This window comes from Enhydra lutris, unplaced genomic scaffold, assembly GCF_002288905.1.
Source record: "Enhydra lutris kenyoni isolate GAN:26980312 unplaced genomic scaffold, ASM228890v2 scaffoldscaffold7, whole genome shotgun sequence".
Lineage (NCBI taxonomy): Eukaryota > Metazoa > Chordata > Mammalia > Carnivora > Mustelidae > Enhydra > Enhydra lutris.
The window spans coordinates 281862-294274 of NW_019154091.1; the positions used below are offsets into that span (position 1 = coordinate 281862).

General features: G+C 38.3%; 1 protein-coding gene across 1 annotated transcript in view; it reads left to right on the plus strand.

The window, feature by feature from the left end:
* LOC111142177 (solute carrier family 41 member 2) overlaps positions 1-12413 on the plus strand; it is a 115909-nt gene that overhangs the window by 40619 nt on the left and 62877 nt on the right. The window contains exon 3 of the mRNA XM_022495184.1: positions 3520-3627. Within this exon, the coding sequence (XP_022350892.1) occupies positions 3520-3627 (108 nt within the window). The remainder of the gene's footprint in view (positions 1-3519; positions 3628-12413) is intronic.

Sequence of the window (12413 nt, forward strand, 5' to 3'; positions counted from 1 at the left end):
GCATGTAGAGAAATGGTCATACATTGCTGATGGGAATTTAGAACAGCTACTCTGGAAAGCACCTCGACAGTGTCTTTTTTTTTTTTTTTTTTTAGATTTTATTTTTTTAATTTGTTTTAGAGAGAGAGAGAGAGAGAGCATGCGTAAAAGAGGCAAACTCCGTGTTGAGCATGGAGCCTGACTGCGAAGTGGTGGGAGTCCATCCCAGGACCCTAGGATCATAACCAGAGCTGAAACCAAGAGTCTGATGATGCTTAACCGACTGAGCCACCCAGGCACGCCTTGACAGTTTCTTAAAAACAAACACACACACAAAAACTAAAACTAAATGTCAACTATCATAAAACCTAGCAATTGCCTTCCTGGGCACTTATGCCAGAGAATGAAGACTTATGTTCACATGAATCTGGTTCATGAATGTTTATAGTGGCTTCATTCATAATAGCCAACCAGGTAATACAATAAAGTGGACTGCTTCCTAATACAACCCAGGTAACCTTCAACAGTTGAATGGTTAAGTAAACTTTGGTAAATCACACAAGTCACATAGTAAAAGCAGGAAGAGTCAGAATTCCAACCTAGGTAATATGACCCCAAAGTCCTTCTCTAGACTAAAGTACTGTATTACCTCTCACCACTCTATAGGCCACATGCTGTCTCTTGACACTCCAGGGTTGCTATGGGATTTTTTAAAAAAATTTTGAGGGAAGTGCAGTGATACTTCTTGAACATTCTACAGACTCAGGGTGGTTCAACACTTCCGCATGGCATCACACATTTCTCTTGATGGCTAGATTTTCAGGGGTGCTGTGAAAAAAAGCAAATGTCACAGAAAAATCAATATAGAACAAGAAATGAAGGTGACAGTGTCCAGTTCCAAGGTTTGAGAAGTTGTGCAGTGACCAACAGGTACACACACCCCTCAGTAAGTCATTATGGTGATTTGACGTAAAATATTTTTTCAGTGTATTTTTTTTTACTTCTACAAATGGCTATTAAATTGTTAGGAAATAGGGGTGCCTGGGTGGCTCAGTGGGTTAAAGCCTCTGCCTTCGGCTCAGGTCGTGATCCCAGGGTACTGGGATTGAGCCCCGCATCGTGCTCTCTGCTCATCAGGGATCCTGCTTCCCCCTCCCTCTATGCCTGCCTCTCTGCCTACTTCTGATCTCTGTCTGACAAATAAATAAAATCTTTTAAAAAAATTGTTAGGAAATAAATATGTGTTAAGTTGTTTGGACCAGCTACTTAATAAATAGGACTTTTAGGTGTTTCTTTTGCCCTGGTGGGTGTTATGAAAACTGGGAAAGTTTGGGAACTTCTAGAAGCATACCCCTGCAGATGTAGGGAAAAGAATATAGAATTTATTTGGCAGGAGATAGGAAATCAGTAATGGAGTGTTCTTATTATAGCAATCTAAGGTGACAGTGACTTCACAGTAATTCTCACGGGAGTGTTTGATTTGAATCGAACTTGGAAAGGATGGGAGTAACCAAAAGGTGTTCATCCCAGCAGACCCAAAGTGTGATGACATATGGGAGCTAGACTGGTAGAGATATCTGGATATCTCATGTTTCTAAAATTAAGTCATATAGCTAGATGTCTTAAAATGATGACCTAGGTAAAATGTATCCCTGAATTGTTAAAAATGACCCTATCTCAGGGGCGCCTGGGTGGCTCAGTGGGTTAAGCCGCTGCCTTCGGCTCAGGTCATGATCCCAGGGTCCTGGGATCGAGTCCTGTGTCGGGCTCGCTGCTCAGCTGCTTCCCTTCCTCTCTCTCTGCCTGCCTCTCTGCCTACTTGTGATCTCTCTCTGTCAAATAAATAAATAAAATCTTTAAAAAAAAAGACCCTATCTCATAGTTCTATTGTGAAGCTTAAATGAGTAAAGTTAAAGAAAACAGTGCCTGACACATACCAAGCAATCAGTGGATGTTGAATATTGTTAATATTACCTTTTTCATCATGATCATCATCATTATCACCACCACCACTCTTAACCTCTGAAGGAGACATATCCCACAAGCACAGCAGAATTCTTAACCCACTGTAAAACATGGGAAGATTATTTCTTAGTTTTTTGGCAGGTTAAGAAGTCTGGGATCAGCTGGGCCCCCAGTGCTTTTTTTAAGGCTCATCCTTAATTGACTTGAACACTGGAAGGATTCCCTCGCATATTCTTTGAACCAGGATTTTACCAAACACAGATCTGATAAACATTTCCTAGCCTCTTTAGGTCCTAGTTCTATACCTATTTGAAACAACCTCTAGGGCAGCTCTGGGGACAAATTGCATTTTTCTTTCATTTATCTGATGGACTTAAGTTTTACTTCTCTTACCTGTCTTGGTATTAATGACAAGGCTGCATTCTTGATATTTTTTGGCATAAATCGAGATTAGTCCATAAAGTCTTTTACTCGAACAATCACCTCTTAATGGCATTAATAAAGTAGTAAGTTGTGTTATTAAGTGATTTGTTTTAAGTGATTTCTTTCACTTTATAAAATACTTTAACATGTTATTTTCATTATCATGGTATTTTCCCAAGGACTAGACAGGGCTGTCAGACAGTATCTTCATTTCATGGATGAAGAAATGGAGATCCGAAAGACATGACTCATCCGGGATTACGCAGCTACGTTGTGACCGATCCATCCCTAGAATCACAAATTTTCTAATTTCCAATTTAGTGCTTTTTTATGGATCCTGTACACTGCAGCCTCTTGCCTCACTCCCTAAAGTGAGGGATGACTCAAGGATGAACTCCCAAGGTTCATTCTCGGTCCCATCTTCTTCTTCTTCTTTTTTAAAATTTTTTTAAGATTTTATTTATTTATTTGATAGAGAGAGCGAGATCACAAGTAGGCAGAGAGGCAGGCGGGGGGGGAGGGGGAAGCAGTCTCCCCACTGAGCAGAGAGCCTGATGTGGAGCTCATTCCTGGGACCCGGAGATCATGACCTGAGCTAAAGACAGAGGCTTAACCCACTGAGCCACCCAGGCGCCCCTCTGTCCCATCTTCTAGCCTTGGGAAAATCATTTAACTTCACTGAATCTTTGTTTCTTCATCTGTGAAATAAAATAATAGTATAATATTACTAGACTTTTCCTGTGGGGTTGTTATAATGAGTGTTGGAACCAAGATTCAAATCCAGATGGTCTCGTTCTTGAGTTTGTGCTCTTAACTACTAGTTAAACTGACTCCTGTCCTCATTAAGGGATGAAGTAAAATTTAAGGGTATCAGTCGTGTAGCAAGCTAGATGTATTTGGGATGTAGTGACTATATCAGCTATCACTTCCCATTTAACTTGATCTTCTAAAGCAACTCAAGGCTTCAGAGCTGTGGAGAATAGGGTTAAGCTAAATGTTCACTGATTAAATGACCTGTGTTGTCATTCAAAATGTAAATACAACATTGCAGGAAAAAAGGCTAAGATTTTTTGAAATGTCGTTTTTCTAAAGTATTTTTTCAAGAGTATCAGAAAATTCTGTTTTGTTTTGTTTTGTTTTTTTTCCTTACAGCACTGGGAGGTATTCAAAAAGGTAACAGAAGTTTTCATTTTAGTTCCTGCACTTCTTGGTCTCAAAGGGAACTTGGAAATGACATTGGCATCCAGATTATCTACTGCAGTAAGTTTTTTTTTCCCACTTCTAAGTATGTGTATTACCTATACTGTTTCTGAGAAGGAGAACTTGTATCGGGAAAGTTTTTTTTCCCCTCTATCTGATAAATTTCTGGACCTCAGGGATATGCTAAGTAGTAATGGTTGATAATATCCCAGAAGTTCTCTAGGTTGGCTAATTTGTGAATTATAGGCCCTCCTTTATCCCGAGAAGTAGTATACTTGCCTCATTTTACTCCAGGGCATTCTAGCAGTTATCAGTGCGTAAGACATGGGACAGTTTAGATATTGAGATTCTTTATGGTTCAGTGTTTGGTTGACTGGTATTTAAACCTTTTGTGGTTATAAAAGTAATACATGCTTATAGCAAAAACTGAAGAAAAAAGAAAAAATTACAAAGAAGAAAATTTAAAATCACTTCAAATTCTTCACCTAGATAAAATCATATATTAATATTTTGGTATAGATCCTTCTATCTATATCTATATAGGTAGCCATCTGTACTTGGCTATCTATACTTACAGATAGGCATAATGTAGATAGCATATACTCTCTTAAAATCTGTGATAATCAGTTTGAAGATATACCATGATCATCTTTCTATATCAATATAGACCTGTGCCATTATTTTTATTGGTTATGTACTTTTCCCTTACATAGCTCTCCTATAATTCAGTCCATAACCTATTATTAGATATATAGGCTCTTTCTAATGTTTTGCTATATAAACAGTATTATAACGAATACTTTTATCATAGAGTTCCATATTCTTTTATTTCTTTTGGGCATATTCTAGGATTGTAACTGTTCAGGAAAAGAATGCATTCTTTTTTTTTTTTTAAGATTTTATTTATTTGATACAGCATGAGAGAGAGCAAGCATGAGCAGGGGGAGTGGGAGAGGGAGAAGCAGACTCCTTACTGAGCAGGAAGCCGATGTGGGGCTTGATCCCAGGACACTGGGATCGTGACCGGAGCCGAAGGCAGCCGTTTAACTGACTGAGCCACCCAGGCGCCCCCCCAAAATGCATTCTTTTAAAGCTTTTGCTACATATGCTAAATTGTCATCTAGGAAGATTTTTAAAACCAAAGCCCCTACAGGGCTCTGAGTTATTTTTAGAAGCTCAAAGGACATTGTTCTCTCACTGTAGCATTTGTTGGGGGTTCCCCATTGTGAAACCAAATTATGTTGATTAAAATCATGCTGCTACAATGTTCACAATAGCCAGACTGTGGAAGGAACCTAGATGTCCATCAACAGGTGAATGGATAAAGATGATGTGGCATATTGGGGCGCCTGGGTGGCTCAGTGGGTTAAGCTTCTGCCTTCAGCCCAGGTCATGATCTCAGGGTCCTGGGATCGAGCCCCGCATCAGGCTCTCTGCTCAGCGGGGAACCTGCTTCCTCCTCTCTCTCTGCCTGCCTCTCTGCCTGCTTGTGATCTCTCTCTGTCAAATAAATAAATAAAATCTTTAAAAAAAAAAAAAAAGAAGAAGATGTGGTATATATATATATATATACAATGGAATACTATGCAGCCATCAAAAGAAATGAAATACTGCCTTTTGCGACACCGTGGATGGAACTAGAGGGTATTATGCAGAGCAAAATAAGTCAGTCAGAGAAAGTCAATTATCATATGATCTCCCTGATATGAGTAATTTGAGAGGCAGAGTGGGAGGTTTGGGGGTAGGGAAGGAAAAAATGAAACAAGATGGGATCTGGAGGGAGACAAACCATAAGAGACTCTTAATCTCACAAAACAAACTGAGGGTTGCTGGGGGGAGGGGGATAGGAAGAGGGTGGTTGGGTTATGGATATTGGGGAGAGTATGTGCTATGGTGAGTGCTGTGAAATGTGTAAGCCTGATGATTCACAGACCTGTACCCTGGGTCAAATAACACATTATATGTTAATAAAAAGATAATAAAAAATGCCGCTAGTGGGGTTCGCTTCAGGGAACCATCTACCCAATTTAATTTAAGTCAAAAATTAAGCTATCAGAGGTTATTACTAATTACAGTACGTTTAGTATATGAAGTTAAGTTCTTTTGTTTGCTTAAAGGTGCTACAGTGAATGAGTCCATCTATGAACTGGGGTGGGGGGCAGTTGCATATCAAAAGGTAACCAAGAAACTGAATAGCTGTGTTGGTGATAGATACAGATGGAAATTCATTACTTTTTGGCGCCATGGAATCCACTTACATTGCTCCATTGTTAAATTTTTAGATCCAAGGTTTAAAGACCAGGTTTTCTCAAGCAATCCTATGAAGCCATTAAGTCCATATAAGAGTATTTTTAAAAAATATGTTAGAACAGCAATCTTAGACTTATCTGAAAATATTTAGAAAGCATCATCAAGCAATGTACAAAACTTCAGTTTACGGAACTACTTCAATGAAATTGCATTGTCACCATCAACCAAATCTCCAAACCTAAGAATTAAAGAGATTTCAAATTTTCATCAATTATTATGTGAGAGGAAAGAAAGTCCAGTAATTTGGTAACACCATCGTTCTTAGAAGTATCTAAATTGGTAAAACTAGCCCAAACCAATCTTGATTCTCCAATGACTTTGTTTTAAAGTGGGCATCTGTATTGTGTTACATATAGAAAGTATAGTGACCATAGGATCAACCTAGTAGCTCTCAGTGCTAAGAAATGATCTCTAAAAAATGTAATACTAAGATGGTAATACAGTTTTTTAAAAATTTGATTAAATTTCACATTCTAATATCTCAGAAGATATTCATCATATATTCATTATATAATGGTGACATTTGGTGTCAGCTGAATATTGATTTTCACACTTGGTGTTCCACCAGAATGTCCATTATACCGCTAGCTTTTATCTTAAAAAACAAACAAACAAACAAAAAACCTTTTCATGTGGCTTTACTGATGTTTTCAGGGTTAGTGAAATCATACACATGTGTTCCATCTACCATCTTTTTTCCCCAGTGATCTGCATTTGCATTATGCTTTCAGAACTGGTGGGTCAGGAAGGTAAAACTCAATCCAAGAGGTTTATGGCCAGAGAGGGGAATAAGGAAGAGGTCTTGAAAAACAAAACAGGCAACATTTAAAGGAAAAGGAAGTTACTGGAATGAGAGTTACAAGGTAGCTTTAGTTTCATTTTGTTGGAAAATGAACTTTGTTCTGATAAATATAGTTAAGCATACAAGCTTTTAAGCAACTGGATAACTCTGCCCGGAAAACCGAAATTTTGGCTAGCTTATCTCAGAGAAAATATTTCGAAAAGGAACATTCTTGAGCATTCTCCAGTATTTGTTTAGATTCAAATAAGAAATGGAACAGGCCACTCCATTTTGAAATAGGCTCCGCTGTAGGGAAGCCAGGTAATAAGGGATATGCTACAAATTAATTTCCTTATATTATCATTAACATTGAATAAAGGTGAATTTAATCTTCATGTTTAATTTGAACTTTATGTGTTGTGGCATTTATATTTTATGGTAGATATTTCCATCAAATGTCTGGTTACATTTATTTGTTCATATTTAAGAGAGGGCAAGTCCAAAGCTGATTAGAAGCAAAGGCCATGGGAGGATATGATAACCAAGGTCTTGACTGCAGAGTGAGCCCGCTGGGCCTTTCTTTGGGAGGTGGAGGTGGAATTGATGTCTTCGATAGATCGAGAATTTCCTCCTTGATGATAAGATATGTGAGTCACACACTGAAGAAATTACCTAGATCTCTAAGCAATGAAGACACCATAAACTAGATGAATATACTGTGTTTTCATGGCTTGATGCCATGAGTTATTACTTTTCTATCTACTAATTTGTTTCCTTTTTGTTTTTTGAGGCTATTTAAGATGGGCACAGCTCAGTCAATGTCAAAGGCCAGAGGCAGGAATGCTATTGATTTGTTAGATCAATGATTCTCAACAAGCAGTCTGTGATAAGCACTGTTAGCAACTTGCTAGCAATGCAAATTCTCAGCCCCACCCCAAAGCTACTGAATCTGAAACTCTGGGGGTGTGGCTCAGCAATCTGTAATTTAACCAGCTGTTCTTAGTACGTCAGAGCCTGAGACCCACTGTGTTAAATGAACAACCTGGAGGCCAGTGGGGCGGGGACCCAGTGAGAGAAAGGGAAAATAACAGGGCGTGAGATCACATTGTGAGCCTTTGTAAGGACTTTGCCTGTTGTGGGAAATGGAAAGCCATTGGAAGATTTTGAACAGAGGAGTGCTGTGATCTGATAGATACCTTTTAACAGATTATTTTGACTGTTGTGTTAAGACAGAGGTACAGAGGGCCAAAGACTAAAACAGAGAGAGAAGTCTGTTGCAGTAATACAGGCTAGAGGTGATGCTAGCTTGGGTCAAGTGGTAGCAGTGGATATAGTGAGACATAATTGGGAGTCCAGAACTAATCTTCAGAGAGAGATGACATGATTGCCTGATGGATTAGCTGAAATTAAATACTAGGAGTAGTCACTTGAAAATTTCTCAGGATTCGAGAGGGATAAAAGTAAACAAATTAATAGATGGAAAACTAGTAACTCGTGGTATTAAGCTATGATAACATACTATATTCACCTAGTGTATGATATTTTCATGCTTAGACAATTTGATCTCATGTTTGCTAGGTGAAGTACTACCATTCCTACAGAGTGCTAGGGAATCATTGCCAGTTGTTTTCTAATTCTGATATTGTATCAACTATTAAACCAACTCTAGGTTAAAGACTTACTCTTTTTTTTTTAAGAGGAGGGGAGAGAAACCAGAGAGAGGAAGAGAGGGGACAGAGAGGGGCAGAGGGAGAAGGAAAAAGAGAGACTCTCAAGCAAACTCCCTGCTGAGTGCAGAGCCCGACTTTGGGCTCAATCCCACAGTCCTGAGATCCTGAGATCATGACCTGAGCTGAAATCAAAACAGATGCTTAACTACCAACTGAGCCAGGCAGGCAGCCCCTAGGTTAACGACTTCTTCATTGCAAAGTCCCCAGAGCCTCCCCTTCCTTGTACTCTTCACTGTCTCTGCTTGAGATTTTTTGTTACCCTTGACGTTGAGACCCCATGCTGTCTTCCTTCCACTCTTTCATGACTTTTCTTAGTCTATTCTTTTGGTTTCTTTTTCTTTGCTTATCTTGATCTGAGGTTTGCCTGAACCATTAGTACCTTGTTTTCATGTTCTCTGTCAATAATTTCATGTAGCCTACTACTGCTTGCACGTTGCTAATTGCTAACTCTTGGATATCTATCTCCAGAACCCCTTCCTGACCTCCAGAGCTGAATTTCCAATTGTCTGCACTACTCACTACATTCAAAACTAAATTTTTTACTTTCTCATACTCTACCTGTGCTTTGTGTATTTCTTACCAATCATCCCCTCCCTTCTATCTAGTTAATGTCTAGATTGTCAGTTTAACCTATGAAATCCCTCTCCCCTTCCTCTTATGTCCCACCTACCACTACCTTAATTTAGTTGTCTGTTGTCTTCATTTGGGACTGCTGTGGCAGATTCCTACCTGTACTCCCTGGTTCCAGGGAAAAGGGCCAATGAGTATAATTTTTTTTCTAACTTAAAACAAGTACTATTCGAAAGTCAGCCTTTTCATCTGTAGTCAAAAAATAATTCTTTTGAATTTTATGACTTTCCTATGTAGTATATATTTTCACTTGTAAAAGTAGGAGTAAAAATTATTATAGCTATAGAAGACCAGGCTATGATTACTTTAATCTTTTTGCTCCATTAAAGAGTCTTTTCTCATTTGTATGATTGTCTGCAGGAGAATCAGGGTAAATGAGTTTATAGGATTATAAGGAATGCTTTGGTTAAGTATATAGAGAAATTAAGACATGAAATATCAGATATAGGCTACTCACTCAATCATTGAAGGACAGTCGTCTTTAAAACTTATTATTCTAGGGGCGCCTGGGTGGCTCAGTGGGGTAAAGCCTCTGCCTTCAGCTCAGGTCATGATCCCAGGGTCCTGGGATCGAGCCCCACATCAGGTTCTCTGCTCAGCAAGGAGCCTGCTTCCCTCTCTCTCTCTGCCTGCCTCTCTGCCTACTTGTGATCTCTGTCTGTCAAATTAATAAGCAAAATCTTTAAAAAAAAAACAACAAAATAACATTATTCTATAAAGGTAAAGGTTAAATGTTCCCAGATAAAAAAGATATTTCAATAAGAAGGTTTTCTATTTTAACAAGGGAGATTTAATAATGATGAATTCAAATCAGCTTTATCTTGCCCTCTTATTTGAGTCAAAATTTATCTCCAGATTATAATGATTAACTTCAAAATTTTTTCCTGGATTTTAACCTTTTCAATAGTAGATATATATTATGGTAGATAATTGTTGTGGATATATAACAATAGTATATAATTAGAAAAGAATCCAACTACAGTGATTCTATAAATTGTTGGGGTTAGGTTCTGTTATCTGAGGTCTAAAATTTTCTGCTTCTGGATGCTAAATATAAAAGAGTCAAAAATGGCATCCACTGTCCTAAAGACAACATATTTTTAAAGCCTATAAATCTATTTTCCAGAGCAAATTACCTAACACAGTTTGATTAACACTTTTCCACTTTAGCCAAAACTGATTTTTGTTGCCTCAAATGTCTGCTCAGAGAACTCTTGATTCTCTGAAATTATTTTGTAACATCCTACTTTTTTAATTCACTAATTCAAAAAATATTTCCAAACCCTTACAATATGCCAAGTGCTCTTATGTGCTAGGGAATCAGCAATAAATAAAACAGAAAATGTTCCTGCCTTCATTGAGCTTAACTAAGTTCCAGTAGAGGAATGTGAAAAACTGGGCAAAACCTTTCCCTAATAATTTTAAGTTATACTTCTAGTTCACATTGTAGAACTTCTAAAATAAAGAAAAATTAAACCCCAAGTAATAATATTAGTTACTATGGCATAATTTTGAGATAGTTACACTCTCAGTATTGTTTCCTAAATTTGGCACAATTCTAAATTTTACCAGTTCTTGTCTGGTTGTTAGATACAAATGAAACCACACATTCCTCTTAGTTCTTAATTTTAGAGTATGTTTCTTATGTTACAAATACCAAGCCACAGCCATCGCTTTGTGGAGTGGAACTACTTATGTTTAATCTAAAACTGTTTCGGGCATCTAGATTTTTTTTTTAATTTTTTTTAAGATTTTACTTATTTATTTGACAGAGAAAGATCACAAGTAGGCAGAGAGGCAGGCAGAGCGAGAGGGGGAAGCAGGGCTCCCCGCAGAGCAGAGAGCCTGATGTGGGGCTCCATCCCAGGACACTGAGATCATGACCTGAGCCGAAGGCAGAGGCTTAACCAACTGAACCACCCAGGCGCCCCCAGGCATCTAGATTTTTAACTCGCCCCTTTCTTTGAAGCTTTACTGTGGTATAATTGACACAAATTGACTACTGAATTCAAAGTCCACAATTTGTTGAGTTTTCATACATGGGATACACGTGTGAAACCCACAATCAAGATTATGAGCACAGACATCACCCCTGCACATTCAGAAAGGCTTTAGAGTATGTGTATGCATGTATGTTTGTATGCATTTTGCCATGTTACGTTTTATAAAATATTTCAAGCATGTAAAAATATGTATAATAAGATTTCTAATTCCAGTTAATGGCAGAATGAAGTAATGAGTGAACCCTTCCAAAGATGAACAATTAGAGAACCTATACAAACCGAAGGCAATAGAAAGTGATCCAAAACAGGTAGAAACTGAGTTCACCCTTAAAAGACCATGTCTACAATGAGTAAGGATTGCAAAGTTTGTAGCTTTGTTCCCCGAGGGAGTTTCCCCAGTCCCTGGACCTCATGTGGCAGAAAACCCACAGTCTTACCAGTCTGAGGTGACAGAGGTCAGGGAGTCTGACAAAAAATAAAACCAAAAGCCAAAAAAACAAAACCAAAAAACTAGACGGAAACATGAGAGGGGCCTATACTTGATAGACAAATACACTGGCTAAGATTTGTGAGTTTTTTGCCTTTTTTTTTTTTTTTTTTTTGACCAGATGCCTTTTGTGACTTGTTCATAGGTATAGTGGCAAAAAGTGAAAGTTTTATTGTCTTGAGTTATTAGATAACAGAGCTTGGAGTTGACAGCAGGTAGAAATTTATGGAGAAATCCCAACAGTAAGAGAAGAGTAGAAATCATGAGCCCCAAAATCTGGGTATAAGTTCTGCTCAGATTTTTGGCTGTCCATCAAACTTAGAGAGGTGTGGGGGTGATCGATCCCCAAACGCCTAGGCTACAAAGCAATAGTTCCTAGCTGAAAAAACCAGCTTTACTAAAAGCAAAGATATGAACTGCTTTATACTGTGAGAAGACAAGAGTCTGTAGTTTGAGTCTAGGGGAATTAATGGCCTATTGAAAGGAAAATCCAGTAATGCTTAGAAGAACATAACATCATCAGAATCATTGTTATGCATTATTACGCTGCCTAGTTTTTAACTGGAAATTATTAGATGTAGCAAGAAACAAAAAATTGTGATTCATATTTAAGAATAGTGAGATTCATACTCAGTCAATGGAAAGTGACTCAAAGTAGGGCTAGATGGGGCGCCTGGGTGGCTCAGTGGGTTAAGCCTCCATCTTCAGCTCAGGTCATGATCTCAGGGTCCTGGATCGAGCCCCGCATCGGGCTCTCTGCTCAGTGGGGAGCCTGCTTCCCCCTTTCTCTCTGCCTGCCTCTCTGCCTTCTTGTGATCTCTCTCTCTCAATCTCTGTCAAATAAACAAATAAAATCTTAAAAAAAAAAAAAGTAGGCCCAGATGTTGGATTTAGCAGAATCTTTC